This window comes from Oenanthe melanoleuca, chromosome 1, assembly GCF_029582105.1.
Source record: "Oenanthe melanoleuca isolate GR-GAL-2019-014 chromosome 1, OMel1.0, whole genome shotgun sequence".
Lineage (NCBI taxonomy): Eukaryota > Metazoa > Chordata > Aves > Passeriformes > Muscicapidae > Oenanthe > Oenanthe melanoleuca.
The window spans coordinates 744,986-766,895 of record NC_079333.1 but is presented as its reverse complement, the minus strand read 5'-3'; the positions used below and the strand labels follow the sequence as shown (position 1 = coordinate 766,895).

At 51.8% G+C, this 21,910-nt stretch overlaps 1 protein-coding gene across 1 annotated transcript; it reads left to right on the top strand.

Moving 5' to 3' along the window:
• The first annotated feature begins 423 nt into the window (after positions 1-423).
• Positions 424-21,867, top strand: RNF169 (ring finger protein 169). Its single transcript, XM_056496720.1, has 6 exons — positions 424-754; positions 9,194-9,270; positions 13,475-13,621; positions 14,322-14,434; positions 15,081-15,180; positions 16,702-21,867. The coding sequence occupies exons 1-6, from the start codon at positions 424-426 to the stop codon at positions 17,899-17,901; spliced, it is 1,968 nt and encodes a 655-aa protein (XP_056352695.1). The 3' UTR covers positions 17,902-21,867.
• Positions 21,868-21,910: the final 43 nt, after the last annotated feature.

The following is a 21,910-nucleotide window of genomic DNA, read 5'->3' as shown; positions in this document are numbered from 1 at the left end:
CCATTATCCCATCCCATCCCATTATCCCATCCCATTATCCCATCCCATCCCATCCCATCCCATTATCCCATCCCATCCCATCCCATTATCCCATCCCATCCCATCCCATCCCATCCCATCCCATCCCATCCCATCCCATCCCATCCCATCCCATCCCATCCCATCCCATCCCATCCCATTATCCCATCCCATTATCCCATCCCATTATCCCATCCCATCCCATCCCATCCGCGATTTCCCAGTCGGCCCGTCCCGCCGAGGAGCGGCGGCCGCCAGGGGGCGCTGCCTCCCACTCATGAATATTCATGAGGGGCGTGGCCGTGGCGGCGCGGGCGGCGCTCGTTACTCTGCCCCGCGGGGGGCGTTCCCTCATGAATTATGTGCGGTGGGCGTGGCCGCCGCGGCCCTTCAAAGTGTGGGAAGATGGCGGCGGCGGCGGCGGGTGCCGGCGGCCGGGCCGCGGTGCGGGGGCGGCGGCGGCGGGGCCGGTCCGCGGCCGAGGAGCAGCAGGACGCGGTGGTGCTGTCGGCGGCCGAGTGCCCGGTGTGCCGGCAGGCGCCGGCGGAGGCGGGGACGCCGGCCTGCCGCCACTCGCTCTGCCTCTCCTGCTTCCAGCGCTGCCCGCAGGGCCCGGGCCTCTGCTGCCCGCTGTGCCGCAGCCGCCTCTCCACACGGGCCCGGCGGCAGCAGCCCGAGCCCGCAGCCACCACAGCCGCCGGAGCAGCAGCCGGGGAGCAGCGGCCGCCGGACCAAGGTGCGGCTGCGGCGGCGGCGGCGGCGGCACCTGCGGCCCCCCCATCACGGACCGGGAGGGGCGGGGGGCGCGCGGCGGGGCGGGGCCGCGGGGCGGGGCCGCGGGGCGGGGCTACGGCGGGATGTGCGATGAGTTCAGGGCTCAGCTTTAGGGGATGTGGCCATGGATGAGTTCAGGGCTCAGCTTTAGGGGATGTGCGATGAGTTCAGGGCTCAGCTTTAGGGGATGTGGCCATGGATGAGTTCAGGGCTCAGCTTTAGGGGATGTGCGATGAGTTCAGGGCTCAGCTTTAGGGGATGTGCCATGAGTTCAGGGCTCAGCTTTAGGGGATGTGGCCATGGATGAGTTCAGGGCTCAGCTCTAGGGGATGTGGCCATGGATGAGTTCAGGGCTCAGCTCTAGGGGATGTGGCCATGGATGAGTTCAGGGCTCAGCTTTAGGGGATGTGCGATGAGTTCAGGGCTCAGCTTTAGGGGATGTGGCCATGGATGAGTTCAGGGCTCAGCTTTAGGGGATGTGCGATGAGTTCAGGGCTCAGCTTTAGGGGATGTGCCATGAGTTCAGGGCTCAGCTCTAGGGGATGTGCGATGAGTTCAGGGCTCAGCTTTAGGGGATGTGCCATGAGTTCAGGGCTCAGCTCTAGGGGATGTGCCATGAGTTCAGGGCTCAGCTTTAGGGGATGTGCGATGTGTTCAGGGCTCAGCTTTAGGGGATGTGCAATGAGTTCAGGGCTCAGCTCTAGGGGATGTGCCATGAGTTCAGGGCTCAGCTTTAGGGGATGTGCGATGAGTTCAGGGCTCAGCTTTAGGGGATGTGCAATGAGTTCAGGGCTCAGCTTTAGGGGATGTGCAATGAGTTCAGGGCTCAGCTCTAGGGGATGTGCCATGAGTTCAGGGCTCAGCTTTAGGGGATGTGCGATGAGTTCAGGGCTCAGCTTTAGGGGATGTGCGATGAGTTCAGGGCTCAGCTTTAGGGGATGTGGCCATGGATGAGTTCAGGGCTCAGCTTTAGGGGATGTGGCCATGGATGAGTTCAGGGCTCAACTTTAGGGGATGTGCGATGAGTTCAGGGCTCAGCTCTAGGGGATGTGCCATGAGTTCAGGGCTCAGCTTTAGGGGATGTGCCATGAGTTCAGGGCTCAGCTCTAGGGGATGTGCCATGAGTTCAGGGCTCAGCTCTAGGGGATGTGGCCATGGATGAGTTCAGGGCTCAGCTCTAGGGGATGTGCCATGAGTTCAGGGCTCAGCTTTAGGGGATGTGGCCATGGATGAGTTCAGGGCTCAGCTTTAGGGGATGTGCCATGAGTTCAGGGCTCAGCTCTAGGGGATGTGCCATGAGTTCAGGGCTCAGCTTTAGGGGATGTGCGATGAGTTCAGGGCTCAGCTCTAGGGGATGTGCCATGAGTTCAGGGCTCAGCTTTAGGGGATGTGCGATGAGTTCAGGGCTCAGCTTTAGGGGATGTGCGATGAGTTCAGGGCTCAGCTTTAGGGGATGTGCGATGAGTTCAGGGCTCAGCTTTATGGGATGTGCCATGAGATCAGGGCTCAGCTTTAGGGGATGTGCCATGAGTTCAGGGCTCAGCTTTAGGGGATGTGCCATGAGTTCAGGGCTCAGCTCTAGGGGATGTGCCATGAGTTCAGGGCTCAGCTTTAGGGGATGTGCCATGAGTTCAGGGCTCAGCTCTAGGGGATGTGCCATGAGTTCAGGGCTCAGCTTTAGGGGATGTGCGATGAGTTCAGGGCTCAGCTTTAGGGGATGTGGCCATGGATGAGTTCAGGGCTCAGCTTTAGGGGATGTGCGATGAGTTCAGGGCTCAGCTCTAGGGGATGTGCCATGAGTTCAGGGCTCAGCTTTAGGGGATGTGCGATGAGTTCAGGGCTCAGCTCTAGGGGATGTGCCATGAGTTCAGGGCTCAGCTTTAGGGGATGTGCCATGAGTTCAGGGCTCAGCTTTAGGGGATGTGCGATGAGTTCAGGGCTCAGCTCTAGGGGATGTGGCCATGGATGAGTTCAGGGCTCAGCTTTAGGGGATGTGCGATGAGTTCAGGGCTCAGCTTTAGGGGATGTGGCCATGGATGAGTTCAGGGCTCAGCCTGGGGAATGTGGCCATGGATGAGTTCAGGGCTCAGCCCGGGGGATGTGGCCAGCTCAGGTTGTGCAGTGAGTTCAGGGTCTCAGCCCAAGCAGGGAGGGGGCATTGGGGTTGAGCCGCCCCGCTCTGTGCCATCAGGAGGTGGAGGGATGGATAGCATCACCCCTGGAGGGGATGCCTGGCTGGGGGATCTTTCCCCTGTTCCTCAGGTGTTTTATCATAACCCTGCCCCGAAAGTGAGCAGTTCCAACAGTGCTGCCATGAGTTGGGCAGGTTGTGCTGCATCAAGACAGGAAGGGTTTTACACCATGGCAGGTCCTAGTCCCTTGTTGACATAAAGTCCTTCATCCCTTTGTTCATTGCTTTTTATCACGTTTCCTCCCCGCCTCCAAAGCTAAGTGCCTTCCTCAACTCCAAGAAAACTGCTCCCCGTGTTCCCTTCAAAATAAATCCTCGTGTGAGACAGTGGCATTGCTCTTTCCCGGTGGGAGCTGCTGGAGATGCCCACCTTGCTGCTGCCAGAACTCAGGATGCACTGGGATCTGTTGGTTGGAGAGGTGTTGCAGCAGTGCCCACTTCAGCAGTGCTGAGGGGAGCCCTGTAGAGCCAGCAAGGATTTAAGCTGCAGATAAACATCCTTTTAACCCAGCCCGTTCCTTTCCCAGCGTGTTTCTGGTCTCCCGGTTCATGCTTGTGTCAGCGCCCTCTAATTGGCTGTGGGAAGAATTGGCAGGATGAGCTTAAACAGCTTAAATTGGTGGTTTGAACTAACCCCACTAACCTGGAAGAGCTTTAGGCAGCCTCCACACGGCAGGATTTGCTGAATCAGTGAACAGATGGGCAGTGCAGAGGGAGCTGAGCGGGAGCTGGGAGCGGCTCCTCCGCAGGAGGCACAGCGGGAACTCCCGAGTCAGTCTGTGCTCCGGGCAGTGCTGTCAGTCGTGCTAAATGGACTCTGCGTGTCCAGCTGAGCTGGGATCAGAGCATCCAGCCTTGCCGTGGGAATGCCTGGCAGTGTCTGAGCTGGGCGTCTTAAAGTAGAATTGATTTTGATTCTCTGCTTGTCCTGAGTTGTGTGAGATGGGTGTGGGACAAAGGGGGATTGGCTTCTCACTGCCAGAGGGCAGGTTTAGATGGGATACTGGGATGAAATTCTTCCCTGTAAAGGTGCTAGGGCCCTGGCAGAGGCTGCTCAGAGAAGCTGTGGCTCAGGTATTTAATTAAATCACTTAAAATGTGCAGAATCTTTAAAACTACTTAGTATGATCACTTGACATACCTTGATTATTCTAGCTTAAACCAGCTAATTAATCGTGGTTTCCTGTCCCAGTTCTTGTGATTCCCTTTGGGATTCTTCCGTAATAGTGGGCTTGAGGAGCTCTCAGACCTTGGCTGAAGCTGGGGATTCTGCACTAGGTGTCCAGATAGGTATAAAGTCAAAGTCCTTTCTCTAAGTGAGGTTTCTTATATTAAAGCAGTTGCTTGGTGCAATTCTTGGAAGACAGAGAGGAGAGCAGATGGGAGTCCTGGAGACTGCAGGTGTGTGTTTGAGGATTCAGTTGGCCAAGGAGAAGGAACAGAATCTGTTTGCAGCGAGGTGCTCAGCCTGATTTGTGAGAGAATAAGCACATTCACATTTCAGAAATCAGATTTCTTTTGTTTCTCCTCTGCCCAGTAGCAATGCACAGCAATCAATAACTGGTGCTCGTGTAAGAGGTGTGGCGTGTTTTTGCCAGACTCATAAAATGACTTCCCCCTCCTTCCTCCCAGGCTTTTTTTGGCAGTGGTTTTCCCCTTTCCCCGCTGGACCAAACCAGTCTAGTTCTTGAGCATTTCCTGATGATTCCTTCAGTTCCTGTCATTTCTGTTGTTCTGTAGCCTGTCACTAGTTGTTTTTTGTCTCAAGACCACAGTGCTGCAACTTGGGAAGTGGCAATCCTGAAGAAGCCCTTCCCTGTCTCGGGAAAAGCAGTGATTTTCTCCCCACATCAAACTGACTAAAACTGACACCGTCTCTTTTCTCCTCCTACTCACGTGTTGTATTGCTGGTGGGATGGGTTAAATTTAAGATTTCCTAGGAAGGTAGGATAGGGTGCCTCTCTGGGGGTAGTAACTGTGCCATGAGGCTGTCAGAGGGCTTGCACCTCCATCTCTTTCCTCATTGTCCTCTCTCCAGCACTCCACAATACTTACATTATTTTTAATCTGCCCTTCAAGCCATTAATGAAGAGAGTGATTAGGACCAGACCCAGAGCTAGCCCCAGTGGTCATGCAGTGAATCATTAACTCTTGGAAAATAATTTTCCAGTTGAGTAGTGGTTACACCTGTGCTAGGGTCGGGAAATTCCTAACTTCTTGTTTTATGTTTTGAAAACATTTAAGATTTCATCTTCAGCTGCACGTGTTAACTGCCAGGAGTTAAAAGGAAAAGTAGTGAAAAGCTCAAGGGAGATGGAAGCTGCAAAGCCTGTTGAAAGTTTCCATGGAATCTGGGGGCTTGGGGGATTTGCTGCTGCTGGAGGCAGGGCTGGCTCTTGCCTGATGGCATCAGTTTGGCAAAGCCCAGGAGCCTCTGAACTGCAGACAGGGCACCGAAGAGTTCTGAGCCCAGTTCAGCTTTACTTTCAGTCAGCCCATGTTGCTGAATTCACCAGATGGAGGTTTCTGAACCTTTTGGCAGTAAATGTAAAATGTGTCTGTCAGGAGTGCGGCTCCATGGAGTAGGGCACACTTCCGAGCTGGCGTGGGAAGGATGGACTCATTCAAGGGGATGGAGGCTGCCAGTCAGATGCCTCTTAGAAAGAAAACCACCGTTAAATAATTAGAAAATCTTTTGTGCTCTCAAATAGTGCAGAAATCAGTTGTGTTTTCCAAGACTGAACGCAATAGGATGCAACTCTTGTCTGCCAGCATAAAAAAGCAGGATGCCAGGTTTGATCCTGCCGCTGTGACTGTTTCAGAGCTCTCAGCAGGCATGGAAGGAGCATCCCAGCTGCAGCCTGCCCAGCAGCCCTTCAGAGTCAGCTTCATTCAGAAACCAGCTCTCTTGACCCACATGTCACTGGAGAGGAAGGGCAAGCAGGAGATTGCTGCAAAATCAAGCAAAAAGCCTTTTCTTCCATGGTTTTGCCTGCTTTGTTGTTGTCCTAGGCTGTGGCACACACTGAACTGGCTGAACAGCCTTGTCCTGGACCTGAACATCCAGAATTGGCTGGGGGAGGTCTGCCAGAGAAAGACGTGATGCTTTGGTCACTTGTCTTCCCCCCAGTGCAAGGACTGGTCTGGTTCCACCTGGAATGGTTCTGTGCTGACAGAAGCATCCTTGGGTGCAGCACCCTTCTGCCCTGTCAGCAGGGATGCTGCCCCTCTGCCAGCCCTGGAGGCTCCTCTGCAGTGCTGTGTGCAGCTCTGCATCCTCAGCACAGCAGGACAGCAGCTCCTGGAGCTCAGCAAGGCCTGGAGCATCTTAGTGCCCAGGAAAGGCTGAGGGAGCTGGGGGGGCTCAGCCTGGAGGGGACACACTGAGAGGGGCCTCAGCCCTGTGTGTCCCTGTGTGTCCCTGTCTGTCCCTGGGTGTCCCTAGGTGTCCCTGTGTGCAGGGAAGGTCAGGGCAGGGCCCAGCAATGGCACCAAAGGAACAGGCAGGAACTGAGCCCTGGAAGGAGGGAGAGCTTCTGCCCTGTGCAGTGACCAAGCACAGGGAGGGTGGGGAGTCTCCCTCACTGGAGGTATTCCAAAGCCCTCTGGCACAATCCTGTGCTCTGCGTTGGCCCTGCTGGAGCAGGGAGGTGGCACCAGGTAACCCTCAGCAGTTCCTTCCAGCCTGACCCACTCTGGAGTTCTGTGAAATGCATATATACATACATTTTTGGTTTCATCTCTTCTATACAGAGTTGGAAATTTGGGGGTCTCATCTCTTTTTGACCCATCTGAAAAGTATACAAGTTGGTACATAAAGATACTATTGATAAAGTTGCCTCCACCTGGTGTTGGACCCCTTTAGTTCAACCACTGCAACTTACACACAAATGTTATTTCACTATTTAAAATTTCTTCGGGCTTGCTGAACCCAAGTGAGAAATGAGAGAGTTGAGGTGGCTCATCTTTCCTGGTGCGTGTTTCCCTTGGGTTAGCTTGTGCCCTGCAGGGGAAAGCTCCACCTTTTCAGCTCTGGAGACAAGCCTTAAACACTGAGAAGTAATTGAAGTTTGCTGCAGGCGAGTTACGGAGTGCTGCTGCTCTTGGGACTGTCTCTGTGGAAATTCAGCTTGATAAAGTTCACAAAGAACTGGAACCGCTCAAGGACACAATTGAAAAAACATTTTGGGAAGCCAGTGGAAGGTTTCCAGCGTGGCCGGCTGCAGGCGCAGAGGCAGGAGCACGGAATGCAGCCTGACCTCCCCAGCATCAGCACTGCTTGGGATTTTTATCACATCTGTAGGGACACTTGGGATGTTTTCCTTTAAAAACAAGCCTGGCTCGTGCAGGCGTGTCAGTAAGAGGAAATAGCAGCTCTTTTATGAGAAAAAATGCCTTGTAATCTATATGCTTAATGTTTGCTTATATGAGATGATTTTTCTCCCTCTGAGCGAATATTAAAGAAATGCTTTGTGATTTGTGCAGCTCTGGCATTGGCAGCATTGCCTGTTCAGAGCTATGGAAGCTACGAGTTTGGCCCTCACTGGCCAGAGGAAGTTACAGAGCTCCCTAGGAACTTTGAAAGGGAAGCCAGGGGAGAACAGGACAGGTGGTAATGGGGTTTCACCAGTCTGTGAGTGCCGTGGGCTGTGGCCGTGTACCCGAGGATGCCCGGCAGAGCAGCCGGCAGCTGGTCGCTGGGTGTTTGATTCACCCATCCTGCCGTGCCTTTCACTGGAAACACAGGGAAGCGCTGCCTACAGAAGGGAGTTCTGTGAGCGGGGCTCAGCCTGGAGAGAAGGAGGCTCGGGGGACCTCCTGTCTCCATACAATTCCCTGGCCGGAGGGGACAGCCTGGGGGTTTGGGCTCTGCTCCCAGGGAACGGGGACAGGACAAGAGGAAACAGCCTCAAGCTGCACCAGGGAAGGTTCGCTTTGGGAAGCAGGAGGAATTTCTTCACTGAAAGGGTGGCAGGCATTGGCTGGGGCAGCCTCGGGAGGTGCTGCTGTCCCCATCCCTGGAGGTGTCCAAGGAACAGCTGGATGGGGCACTCGGTGCTCTGGGCTGGGTGACAGGATAGGGTTGGTCTCAGCGTCTTTCCCAGCCTAAATAACCTTGGGATTCTGTGAAAACGTGGTGGAGCTGCTGGTTCATATCCTTTAATTTCAGCAGGGTGGGAAAAGGAATTCCCCCTGATGTTTGCTCCTTGATCGAACCTGTCCCATCCTGACCACAGCACGTTGGATGATGAACTGTGCTGCACCCTGCCTGGAATACTGATATGGATTGAGCCAGCATGGTTGTCCAGGGGTTGTTGTTTTGTTCCGGTTGTTTCCTTTTCCCTCCAGGCTCCTCCAGCTGAAGTGCAGCTTGCCCAGACTTGCACTGCACAAAAGTGGGAGGGAGCTTTGAGGCTGATAGAAGCAAGGGACTCCTTTGGGAATAACAGACTCCGGGGATGGAAGTTAAGCTACAATCCTGTGCCAGCATGCCTTTGGTTTCTGAATTCCCGAGGGGAAGGGGAGGAAGTGGGAGCAGGACGGGGAATTTGTGGCGGACAGAGCATGCTGCCCGCTGTCGGAGCGCTGGTCCGGGAGCGCCCTGCAGGCGGGATAAAGGCGGTGCTCGCTCCGCGCCCAGCGCTGCCGGCGGCTGGAGCGATGTGCAGGAGGCGCCGGGAGCGCAGGGAGCGCTCTCCGTGCCTTGGCAGCGGTGCAGGGCAGGGGCAATCCGGGGTGCGCTGCTGCTGCTGCCAGCCTGCTGCTGCCAGCCTGCTGCCCGGGCTGTCCGGCTGCAGCAGGACCTAAATCCTGGCTTTATTCCTGGGACTCCAATTCCCTGTGCCTAAAGGCTGGCTTTATTCCCGGGACTCACATTCCCTGTGACATCTCCGGGCTGTTACTTCACCCCTGTGTTTACATCCTCCCAGTGCTCCCTGATTGCTTAACTGCTTGTCAAGGACTCTTGAGAATCTCAAAGGGAGCTCGGGAAGTGCAAAGTGGGATTGCTCGGCCATCCTCCTCCCGATGTTTCTGTATGTTAAACAGAGCTGTGATAGCAGTGGCAGAATATAAACATCTGGGGTTGAAAAAAGTGCTGCAGAAGCTCTTGTGCAGCCTGTGGAGATCTCACCCTTTTTGGGAAATAATGGCCAACACCAGTTATCTTGCACTGAAAAGTATTTCCCTTTTCTTCCCTTTTCTTTCCAGATTTTATATTCAGAGCACCCATTAAATTAAGCAAAACGGGAGAACTCCGAGAAGAATATGAAAACCAGCTAAGGAAGGTCAGTATTTTGGGTAACTGTTTTTTCTTCCAGAATAAGTTGGATTTCCTGCAGGAATGCCATCCTACCTGTAGGGAAACCTGAAGGACTCTTTTTTCCTGTTTTGTAACAAAGGTCATTTATTCTCTTTATACTGTTCAGCCAGTTCAGGAAATGTCTGTAACTGAGCATGTAGAAGCAAAGTTTTGCTGTCTTAGTCTGCCTTCCAAAACATGGAAATGCACCTTCTTTGGAGTAACTGTTTGGTTGTGGATGTAATTGCATAAAGGCTTTGGCAGCATAAGGCATCTCCTTCTCCTCAAACATCCTTCTCCTCAAAAAAAACCAAAAACCAAAACCAAACTATTCCAAATTAGAGCTGTCTATTTTTACTGATGGGCAGTGTCCTGCAGGTTACTGTGATAGCTTTGGCTGGCTGTTTCATTAACTGATCATAGGAACTGCATACTCTTCTCCAACTGAGGTGCCTTGCCAGTAAGGCAGGGACACTTTGTGTGCAAAGTCGTAGCACTTGTGGCATTTTCAGCAGCAATTCTATATCAAGTTTAAGGAAACACATTTGCATCATGGTCAAGCTGCAGCTGAAAAGTTTTTTTACATCTACAGTTTGACTTCAGCGAGAAGATACCGTGTGCAGCCCAGTGCAAACACTTCTCCCTTCCCATCCAGTCAGAGGGAAATACTTTACCATGTTTCTGGCATTTGGGTGTGTTTCTGTCCTGTTCTTGTTCAGCCTGCTGCCTTCCCCTTCTTGCTCTCTGCCAGATGGGAGATGGGTTTCTCCCCCCTGCCAGCTTAAACTTGCTTGTTGTGAAGCTCAGCTGAAAGAGCTGGCTGGGAGGAGATTCTGTGAATTGTCGTCCTACAGCAAATGGCACTGAAATTTTGCTGGTAAAAATGACAGCTGATGATGCAGTCAGAGTGTTTCCTTATGCATAGAATCAGAATAGAATCACAGAATCATTTAGATGGGAAAAGCCCTCTGAAATGGAGCTCAGCTGTTCCCTCAGCACTGCCAATGTCCTCCTGTGCCACATCCACATGGTTTTTAAATCCCTCCAGGTAGGGCAACTCCACCACTGCCCTGGGCGGCTGTGCCAATGACTGGCTACACTTTCAAGGAAGAAATTTACCATTAGATTGATATCCAACCTAAACTTCCCCTGGTGCAACTTGATGCTGTTACATCTTGTCCTGTCACTTGTTACCTGGGATGCGAGACTGACTCATCTGGCTCTACCCTCCTGTAAGGAAGCTGTAGGGAAGCAAAACTGTGACTGTTGCTACTCGTCGAGAGTTTCTTGGTATCCCTGAACTTCTGAGTTAGGCAGGAGGAGACAGGAGCTCAGGTTTGGGATCTAAGCTTGTATATGATTGGGTTTCCTTTCATGTCTCCAGACACAGGGTTTAATCCCAGCTTCCCTGCCTGTGCAATGGGGATAACCTGGGCTTCCCTCCTGAGGAAGGGACAGGAGCATTCCCAAACCTTTTTCCAGCTCCCAGATGTGAGCTGTTTTATGCATCTGAACTCTCGACCTGCTTCCCCACTTTTTGCAGTTGAAAACAAAGTGGTACCATAATTATGTACTGAAGAGATTTTATTTGACGTGGATTATCTCACAGCTTAATTTTCTCAACTGGCTTTCAGAATGAGATAGATATTTGCTGTCTGTGCAGGATGGAGAGGTCGTGTTTTCCTCCTTTGTGCCCTTGGTGCTCTTGCATTTTATGTTTTTCCGCGTACTAAAACCCTAACTCATCCTGTCCAGCTGTCTCTGTATCACAAGCAAGCCTGTTGCTTGTAAGCACACACAGTGGGAGGGAAACTCCTACCTGAGGCATGTGCTGACATGCAGCTTCCCAGAGGCAGGGCAGACGGAGCAGGCTCCGGGAGGCAGCCAGCCTGGGCACTGCGAGGAGGGAAGGCAGGACACCAAACGTGAGTGTGCCAAACTTTTGGACATGCATGTTCTGTCAGGAGTGATGGTTCTGAAATGGGCGTTTCTTGAGTGAACAGTAATCCATTGCTTGTACAGCATTTCCTTTCCCCTGCAGTATCCAAAAGGACTAAACTGCATTTTCTGCTAACTGTGCTGTTCACAGCAGCTGTTGGTCCTGCATCCAGTATTTCAGAGATGCTGCTCCGATAACATGAGGTCCTTCTCCCAGGGTTCATTGTTTCAGATTCTTGTTCTCCTGTCCCAGCACAGCATTGCCTTGTCTGGGAGGAAATTCTCTGGGAGACAATTTGCATTAAGGCTACTTCAAATTATTATTTTTGTAATTAGTACAGATTTCATCATTAGATTTTGATTTTTTTGGCAACCTTAATTCTGGAGCTAAATTCTTTTTCCTATCCTATTAATTAGGATTAATGTTGTTGCTTTATTGACTTCACTGTCAGTACCTCACACTAATTGTGCCATGGATTTCCCCAAAATCCTTAAATATTCCTGTGTGTTGTTACTTGTTCTTGTGTCTTTGGATTTATAATTTAGCCAGAAAAGTGAATTTTTCCATATAATTTTCTTCCACATGAGAAATTCAGGAGGAACATGAGTGCTGGGTAGTATTTCAGCCAGCCAAAAAAAACCAAAAAACACTTTATGATAAATCTTGATGTGAATTTGTTTTTCAGATGCTTCAAAAAAGGCAGCAGTGCTGTTGACTTAGAGCAGACTATTCATCATATCTGCATCATGTGGTCACAATCTATGTTAGTCAGACACTGTTGTAGTTATTGCTTGAGATTATTAATAGATGAGGAATTTAAAGATACATCTTAAAACAACTCTAAGCAAGGAGTCAAACCAGTCTTTGAAAGTATTTGCTGAACCCACAATCAGCCAAACAGTGGAGTTTTTCCTGGTTTCTGCCTTGTTTCCTCATTGTTTTCCTCTCTCCTCCTTATCTCTGGGGACTTGGATTTGGGTTTTTCCCAGTTTGAAAATCACAAAGTGCTTTTCCTGTAATGCCTCCTGAACTCTGTTTTCTCTGTCATCCTTATGTCCATACTTTTAGGGTTTTCCCCTCCTCCAGCAGGGAAGAAAAACACTAAATATTTTTGTCAGAATGAGGAATTGTTGCATCATCCCTCAGTGCCTTTTTGAGTTAGGAGTTTCTGAAGAACCTGAGATGCCTGTGCCCAAATATGAGGAGAAGCCCCGGGACAGGAATTCCCAGTGCTGTGGTTCATGAGCAGGGTGAAGATGTGTCAGGCAAAGGTCCAGATAACTTCTGCATGGAGGGTGGCTGGAGGAGGGAGGGAGGACTGTTCTGTGTGCAGATCCATGTAGACTGTTCCTGGGCTGTGTCTGAGTTGAGGAAGAGGCAAGACACAAGCTGGAACAATGGCTGGGTGATGGAGGGAGAAGGGAGCTGGATACCCTGGGCAAGGACAGTCAGATGGTGTTCCCTGAAGTGTGTTCTGCCAAGCTGTTCATCAGGAAAAGGTGCTGGAAAGGAGGAGAAAAGAGGTGTTGTTGGTTTTGATAGCAAGTCAAAAAAAATTTTAAAAATGGTCCTGGCAGAAAAGGAGAGTTTGATTCCTTAGGTGAGGAGTCCATGTACCTTGTGTCCCAGATCCTGGCATTCCCTTGCACTTCTCTGTGTCTGAAACTGAATTCAAGCTTTGAGCCTGGAGTCAGCTCTCAGGGGCAAGGTGGCCTCTCTGGATCCTCTCCATCCCAACACAGCAGTGAAACAATGGCATTTCACCTCTTGTGTAGCTTTCAGCATGGGAATTGCTGCACCTCACCTTTTATTTTAGATGCTGCTGCATATGTGTCTGCCAAACTGTGTGTGCTGCATGTCAGGCCATTGGAAGGCTAAAAATGAAATATCACAGCTTGCTTGAAACTAATTTTGCACATTTTTATTTTCTCTACTTACAAGTAGAGAAAAGCTTTTGAATCTCTATTTTAGAAAATACAGTTGCAGAGAAGGCTTTCTCCAGCCCTGGGCCTCACAGTGCTTTGCTGTTTTGCAAAGAAGATAAAATCCATGATACTTGTGTATAAAACACAAATGTGGTGTAGGAGCAAACCAATCTTCACATTATTGTGAGAGAGAGGCAGTGGCTCTACCCTGGAGTAGAGAAATGAAGGCATAAAATTAAATTATGTGACCAGCCTCTTGTCTTTCCAATCTGTAAGTGTATGACTTAAAATTATAACTACTCTACCTCTTTTGTCATTATTTCCAGCTGAGAGAAGAGAAACTACAAGATGAAAAGACGTCTGAGGATCTGATTCACAAGTTCATTCCAGATGACATGGACATAGGGAAAAGAAAAATGGAGGAACAGCAGAAAAAAGATGAGTCTGTAGTGTTGAAAGGGAACCAAGACTCTGTAAGTAAACTCATGCTTCTCCTTCCTGCCCACATAACAAAATTTTCATTCTTTGGCTTTCCAGGATTCCTTGATTGAGTTTTAATAGCTCATGAAGGGTATGAGCTGGCAGATTATAAAGATCCTTGTTAATAAGAACTTTCTTCTAAGGTCTGTTGTGACTGCAGATGTTCTTCTAGAGGTTTCTGTCCCTCGTTTTACCCTCTACTGTGTGACTCTTGCTAGCACAGCAGATCCCCTCAGCTTTGGGGATATCCTTGGTCTTCAGCCTTGTGTGCATTTCCATGAACATTTCTCTATGAATCTTCTACAGTGAACTTTTACAACTGAAGTTCAACACATTCTTTATGCTGATTTCTGCCAATTTCCCATTTCATTTGGGAGGCTCTGCAGGAAATGCTCTTAAAATTTCCGTTTGATAGGCTGGCCCATGGGGGCTGTGTAACCAGCACCCTGTGGTAACCTGTATTGTAGAATTTCCCCACATTTTCTTGATCAATAAATCACCTTTATTTGATGACTAACAGCTATGTATAGGAGCTGTGTGCTTATATTTGTATTATTTATGCCTTATGTCCTCTCAGTATAATCAGAAATGGGGGATGTGGGGATCTTTAACACTTTTGCAAGAAAGAGCTTTATTTTCCAAGTTATTCTTTTTGTTGTGCATGTCAGCTAACTCTTCCTTGATTGACTTCAGTTTCCTGAACGCCTCTCGGATTCCGAGAATGAAGAACCATTCCAGGGCAAGCAAACGCATCGGTCAGCTTTTGTTTCCAAGACCAGTGCCTACTCCTTTGCTTTCCTTTCAGGGTAAGATGCTGAGGCTTTGTTTAATGTCCCTTTAAAGATGTTCTTCCGACCTGTGATGTTCTAATTCAAATGATGGTTCTATTATAAAAGAATATGATTTTTTTTCTGGAATTTTAGAGCAGACTTGTTGGTAGAACGTGGTGTCTGTCTGATTACTTCCTACCTGGAAGTTAAGGAAGTTAATGTTCATCCCATGAAGGAGAAAAATCATTGCCTGTAGATTTAAACTATTAGTCAGAAACCAAAATTCTGTAGGATAAACTCAAGAGTGCTGATCCCTTCTCCAGCAGAGATATGAAGGGATAGCCTCAGCCCCAAACAGCTTTTTCCCTGGGAAGCTGTTGCGTGAGGCAGTGGAAGCAGCTGAAGAGCCAGGTGTGTTTCCCCATGAGGAGCAAAGAGGTTCCAGCTCCGTTGTCACTGGGCTCGGGTCGTGGCGGGCCGTGGGCAGAGGTGTCGGTGCTGAGCGCAGACCCGCTCTGCACACATCCAGCGCGCCTGCATCCCTGTTCCCCGAGGCCACGGGCGTGCCTCTGCCAGCCAGGTGCTGCCACAGCACTCCCGCAGGAAGCAGCTGCCAGGGCTGTTGAGCTGGCTGTTCCTAAGGTCACAAACAGTCTCCTGTTCTCACCCCTCTGCTTTCCAGGAATTTAACCTCCAAGGTGGAGAGGAGTCGGAGCTGCAACGACACCGTTCAGGAGAGATCCAAGAGCAGGCAGAGATCAGCCCCAGCCACCAAAACAAAGGTACAGGCAGCGTCTGGAAACAGGCTCCTGTATGTAAATGTTCTTATCTGAGGTTACACAGCACCAGTTATCTGGAGATATAAAATATGGGCTCTGTGGCACTGTGTTATCGCCACAGGGCCAATCGCTTCCTTGCGGCTCCCAATAAAACCTGCTAGGTTAGGAATTGCTAAACAGAAAAGCAGACAGCTGTCAGGGTTCTTGTGTAGCATTGGAGGCTAATTGGAAAGGCTAATTGGAAATTGAAAGGGTTTTCATTAGACTTTTGTTTGGTAATTAATTTTCTTTTCAAGGCTAAATCCCCAGCTTTTTCTTTTTCTAAAAGAAAAATCTTTTAGAAGTTTAGGAAAATAATGTTCTCTTCCTTTACCTTTCTCTCCAAAGCTGTTTAAATGGAGTAAAACCCATTGCTTTCCTGACATCAGGGTGTATTGGCACTTCCATACTATATAGAAAATCCAAAGGCCTGATCTCCATAGGATCATAGAATAGTTTGGGTTGGAAGGGAACTTAAAGTTCATCCACCACCTGCCCTGTGCAGGGAGACCTTCTCACGTCCCACATCAGCCGTGGAAGTGCTGTGAGCAGCGGAGGCTGTCGGGGACAGCTGTGCACAGCAGCCATGCCTTCTGCCCTTCTCCCCTGGCGTGCTGTCCCCGTGCCTGTCCCTGTGCCTGTCCCTGTCCCCGTGCCTGTCCCCATGCCTGTCCCCATCCCTGTCCCTGTGCCTGTCCCGTGCCTGTCCCCGTGCCTGTCCCCAGCCTGTCCCCGTCCCTTTCCCTGTCCCTGTCCCCAGCCTGTCCCCGTGCCTGTCCCTGTGCCTGTCCCCAGCCTGTCCCCATCCCTGTCCCTGTGCCTGTCCCTGTGCCTGTCCCTGTCCCTGTCCATTCCTGTCCCTATCCCTGTCCCTGTGCCTGTCCCTGTCCCTGTCCCCGTGCCTGTCCCCATTCCTGTCCCCATCCCTGTCCCTGTGCCTGTCCCTGAGCCTGTGCCTGAGCCTGTCTCGTGCCTGTCCCCGTGCCTGTCCCCAGCCTGTCCCCGTCCCTTTCCCTGTCCCTGTCCCCAGCCTGTCCCCAGCCTGTCCCTGTGCCTGCCCCTGTCCCTTTCCCTGTCCCTGTCCCCATCCTGTCCCCGTGCCTGTCCCTGTGCCTGTCCCCAGCCTGTCCCCAGCCTGTCCCCGTCCCTGTCCCCGTGCCTGTCCCCAGCCTGTCCCCGTGCCTGTCCCCAGCCTGTCCCCATCCTGTCCCCGTCCCTGTCCCTGAGCCTGTCCCTGTGCCTGCCCCTGTTCCTTTCCCTGTCCCTGTCCCCAGCCTGTCCCCGTGCCTGTCCCCAGCCTGTCCCCAGCCTGTCCCCGTCCCTGTCCCTGAGCCTGTCCCTGTGCCTGCCCCTGTTCCTTTCCCTGTCCCTGTCCCCAGCCTGTCCCCGTCCCTGTCCCTGTGCCTGTCCCCGTGCCTGTCCCAGCCTGTCCCCAGCCTGTCCCCGGGCCCCAGCCCGTCCCAGCTGTGCTGCCTTGCCTTGCAGGTGCTGCCCGTGGCGGGGGCCGCGCCGCTGCTGGGGGTGCTGGCGGCCTCGCAGAACCACCGCTGCCTGTCCGCCCCCGAGCTGACGGCCGAGCGGCGCCTGCTGCTGGGCGCCGTGTCCTCGCTGTCCGCCCTGCACCGGCCCGAGCGCTCCATCAGCCCCGAGAGCAACGACAGCATCTCCGAGGAGCTCAACCACTTCAAGCCCATCGTCTGCTCCCCGTGCACGCCCCCGAAGAGGCTCCCCGACGGCAGGGTCCTGAGCCCCCTCATCATCAAATCCACCCCCAGGAACCTGAACCGCAGCCTGCAGAAGCCAACGACCTACGAGGCCAGTCCTAGAATACTGAAAAAGTGGGAGCAGATATTTCAGGAGCGTCAGATCAAAAAGACTCTGTCTAAAGCAACCCTTACGTCCTTGGCTTCAGAGTCTGGGGAAGACATCGTGGTTCCTGACATCACCAACTCCAGCAGTTGCACTAAGGAGCAGCCACAAGTGCAGGGTGATCCCCTCCCACCTGACACAGCAGGACAGCCTTGCCCCGAGCTGGATTTGCTCCCTTCTGTCAGTGAAATGAAGCTGGGAAGAGGGACTGAGAAGAGCAGAGGTTCACAGGCCTTAACCGCCGATGACGCTGCTGCTGAGCCAGATGTGAGATCAAACGTAACCTCCCTAAACACACGAGTGGCTGAAGCCCCTGACCTAAAAGTGAATACGTTCATGGACAAATCCTGTCTCAGTCTAGGCCCGAAAGTGCTGGGCAGGAGACTCACGGGCATCGGCGCATCGCTGCCTGACAACACCACGCTCGGAGTCCCCATCAAGGCATCGGGGAAGAAGCAGCTGAAATACCTGAACAACAGCGAGCTGATCAATGTGCAGAACAGCACCTGCAGCTCCGTGGAGAACATCATCGGAGAGCAGCCGCCGCTGCTGCGGCGGGGCCGCAAGAGACACTGCAAAACCAAGCACCTGGAGCACAACGGCTCCGTCAAGAGACTGAGGCACGCGGCAGCGGAGGCGGGGCTGCCCCCCGAGCCCCGCGACGTGGAGCAGAAGCTGCAGCAGGAGGAGGAGGACAGGAGGCTGGCCCTGCACCTGCAGCGGATTTTCGACAGCGAGAACAGGACGGTGGACAGGCGGAGAGTCCGCGTGGATCGGTATCTGCTGCGCTCCAAGAGCACTCTGGGTGCCAAGTAGCACTGCTGGACTGTTGCCTTTCTAGAGGACCATGAGGTTTATCAGATTATCTTAGAGGAAAACTATTTTTTGCCCTACTTCCACCCACACAATTGTTTTTTCATTTCGGTGGTAAGACATTTCTAGGTCCAGTTCAGAGAGAAGCCAGTGTCCTTTCAGATTTAAAAAAAAAAGAGAGAGAGAATGAGAAAAAACCCCTCCGGTCCTCTCTGGTCCGTTGGTCTGAAGGAATTGTCTGTCATCCCTGTGAATACACTGCAAGGCCTCCACACGCAGGTGGGCACACCTGGGATCCCCAGCTAGGAGGGTTGTGAGCGTGGGCTTATGAGGGCCATCCCTTGCCAAGAGAAATCTGGGCTCTGCTCCTGGAAATTATCTGAGAGTCTTCTCCTCTCTGCCTGCCCCATTTTCTCCTCAGGCTGCATCTGGTTGTGGGGTCAGCCTCTGTGGGGAGCAGCCCATGCTCCGTATTTCTCCTGGGGAGCCCTAAACAGAGTCCCCCCATAGTACTTCCAATGAATGTATCTCACTGTCTGCAGCAGCAGCACAGATCATTCACCACTTTCTTGAAGCAGAAAGCCAAATGCAGTGAAAAGAAAGACCTAAAATAAGGATTTTACTGAAAAACCTGATAGGGATTTATAATTTCATGTTTGTGACAGGGGAGAGAGCTCAGGCGGAGCAGCCACACGCTGAGTACTGGGACCCAGAGAGCTTTTCTCCAGTCCATGTCTTTCCCAAACCAAGAGGGTTTCCTGTTTTCCCTGTAGTATTGAAGAAAGGAAAATGGTGGCCAGGGAGTTTGTGGAGGGACGTCCTCCCAGCTGCCACATCACTTGCTCAGTTCAGAGCTCTCTCAGTACACCTAGGGCGTGTCCTTGCATTCCAGAGCAGCATCCCGAGGGTCCAGCCAGGCAGCTGATGTGACAGGAGCCCGGCTGTCCCAAGGGCTGCCCTGCCCTGCTCCAGCTCCCCGGCTTTGGCTGCAAACCACTGAGAGAGCTGAGGTGAGCAGTGCACTAAAAGCTTGTGGGCACAGAGCTGGGCCTGGAGCAGAGCTGGTTTGAGCCTGGCCCTGGTGGAGCAGAGTGTGTTCTCTGCCCAGATGTGGCAGGCCACCTCTGGGTGTTTCTAAGCCTCTTGCATGGATTCATTCCATGGGTTATTTCCAGAAAGGCAGCTCACCGAGTGCCTTCCAGCTGCCTTGCAGAGTATTCACAGGGACCCTCCAGCCCCACGGCACCTTTGTCTGAGGCAGGGCTTGGGACATTACCAGTCCTGCCCCCGTGTGCCAGGGGTGTTCTTGGGATGAGCACAGGGCAGGGGCAAACTTCCCTATGGATCCTGTGAAGGGAGGGCAGCAGTGCACACAGATAGACAGATCTGATCTAACACAACTGCATTGCCCAATTTCCTCTATCTAAAAACGGTTGAATTTTCTCCCTCCATCTTAAACAGTCAAAAAGAAAACAGGAACTGGTTTTCTTTTTCGCTGTAAGGACCCTGGCAGTTTCTTTTTTCCTAATTGAACTGGATTTAAAAAAAAAAGAAAAAGAAAAAAGAAATCTTATATTTTATTGGGTAAAATTTATATATTTTAAATACTATATTTCAACAGATCGACACTTTTGTTTTGAGAAATCTTACAGCAATGATTCCATAATATATATCTCTATCTCTGTATCTCCTTGCCACACGAACTGCTGGATGGTTGAAGTTGTTCCTGGGGCTGGTGAGAGCTGGCCTGCTCTGCCTTCCCAGCACTCTGGGCCTCTCCTGCACTGCAGCCTCACCAGGTGCTGCTTGAAGCGGGCTTGAAGCTTTTGACCCAAACCAAAACCTGCTCCTCTGTCCAGCTGTGAATTAGAAGGAAATTAAGGACTTGGAGCCTTGACTGGACCTAGAAGAGCAGCATAGAGAGAAGTAGTGCTGGCCTGGATCTGCCCTTGGAGCCCAGGAGGGAAAGCCACAGCTATAACTCGGAATCCGTGCTGTTTTTCCCAACATTTTGGGCTACAGCATGCACGTCCCAGGTGCATTTAGATTTAGAATTATTTTTACAGGCCCCCCTTTCTGCAGCTCATCCCTGGAGCCCCAAACAGGCTTCCCTAAACAGTTTCCTTTTTTCTCGTGGTGTTTGTGGGGGCTCAGCTGGGCCTGGGCTGCTCACACCACAAAAAAATAGATTTACACGCTGAATGTATCTTTACTTTCCCCTCTTAAAACAGATTTCACAGCCCAATGCACTAGGCCAGTGTCTTACATACCTTCTTTTAAAAGGATTTTATAAATATTTCGGGGTTTGTGCGTTAATTTCCTGATCCCAAATCCAAGCTGGGCAGAAGTGTAGGAGGCAGTGCCTGAGCTGGAGCTTGTCCCCAGCCAAAAGAGCTTCCCTCGTGCTCCAGGCTGCCCCCAAAAAAGAGATCCCAATTCCCAAGCATCATGCACAGGCCATGGCATCCGTGTTCAAGGAGACCTTTGGATGTGGAATCACAATCATGTCAGGGAAGGGTTGCGGCGATGCAAAGCCAGGATGAATGTTTTATTAATTTAACACACTTGACGTTTGTGTAAGCTTGCAAAAAACAACAAAAATTGTAAATAATTACACCCAAAAGAGCAGGAATACCCAGCCTCTCCCCTGGAAAGGTCAGGAATGGCACCAGCTTTGCCAGAAATCATGCCAGCTGAGAAGGAAAATACCTCCTGCTGAACAGTGGATGCAGCACGAGATTAAACCCAGTATTTATTCACACTTCTGTGAAAGTCCTTTGTGAGCCTCAGCTGCCTTCCCTCCGGGATGAAGGCATTCCTTGCTGGCTGTGGGACAGCACGGGCATGGCAGTGTCCTCCCAAATGTGAAGCTGTCTAATCCGGAGGGGCTGGGGCTGGTTCCGTGACAGAAGGACTGTGTCTGCCAAAGATGCCACGACTCCCAGAAAGTTGCTTGCTGACCCTCCGGAGCTCTCTGCCCGGGAAAAGCCGTGCAGAAGGGTCCGTGCTTGGAGTCAGCGAGATGAGATAAATGAAGGAAAAGTGCCAAAAGGGATCATGCCAGGTGATTGTATGACCTTGTTCTATATTGTCAGTATTTCTCTTCCAATGCTATTGTACATGCAGTGCACAGTAGTCATGAAGTGTAGCTTGAACAAGCGCTTCTTTGTATTTTCTCAGTGCAAGCAAAGGGGGAGATCGAAGCCTTAAAGACTCTGACTGACTGTAGAAAACAAGCCTTTAGCAGTGCCCCGAGGGCCGGGCGCTCGGCAGCGCTGTCCGTCTCGCAGCTGTGCGGCGGGAGGCTGGCAGAGAGCTCGTCCCGCGCAGGGCAGCGCTCCGGGAGCCGGGCCCTCGCCCCGGGACAGGAGCTGCCGCGCTGGAGCCCCGCGGGGTGTGCAGGATGAAGCAGCGCGGAGCCGGGGTGGCCCCGCTGCTGGCACCGCCTGTCCCCTCGTGTCTGCAGCGGCCGCGCCCGCTCCGGAGCTCGCTCCTCTCTATGCAAACGGGAAAGCCTCGGGCTGGTCACGGGCGGGAGCTTTGCTGTGGAACTGCAGAACCAATCTCCATGTCGCTACACTTTCCTCCAGTAACGCTTTAAATGGTTGTGCTTTCGTGTTCTCCGCTGGCCAGCACAGCACCGGCTGGCTGCAGACTCTCACGTCGTTCTGGCCTCCGCCGAGCCCCGCGGCTTTGCCCGAATGTGTTACCAAGCGATGGAAGGCACCAAAGGACCGCTGGCTTGCATGTGTGAAATGTGTGAGTGGAATGACATGCAGGCATCTGTCATGCTGTGGCTTCTGTTGTTCGAAACAGAATAAATCCTGCTTGTGAAACAATTGTCACAAACCAGAAATATGCCAACAAATGTGTACAAATAACAGTGTTTGTTTTAACAGCAACCGGGACTTGAACTGCAGGGCAAAGGCCGAGGTTCAAACAGAATAAAACCAGATTCTGACAGTGAAACTCCCTGCTTCTTGCTGTTCTTGGAAACAAGCAGGATCCTGCT

What these genes read in the sequence shown, in the direction of transcription:
- RNF169 (XM_056496720.1), top strand. Translation starts at nt 424, where the DNA reads ATGGCGGCGGCGGCGGCGGGTGCCGGCGGCCGGGCCGCGGTGCGGGGG. An exon ending in GCAGCGGCCGCCGGACCAAG is followed by an intron (nt 755 to 9,193) that starts GTGCGGCTGCGG and finishes TTTTCTTTCCAG; the next exon opens with ATTTTATATTCAGAGCACCC. An exon ending in TCCTTTGCTTTCCTTTCAGG is followed by an intron (nt 14,435 to 15,080) that starts GTAAGATGCTGA and finishes TCTGCTTTCCAG; the next exon opens with GAATTTAACCTCCAAGGTGG.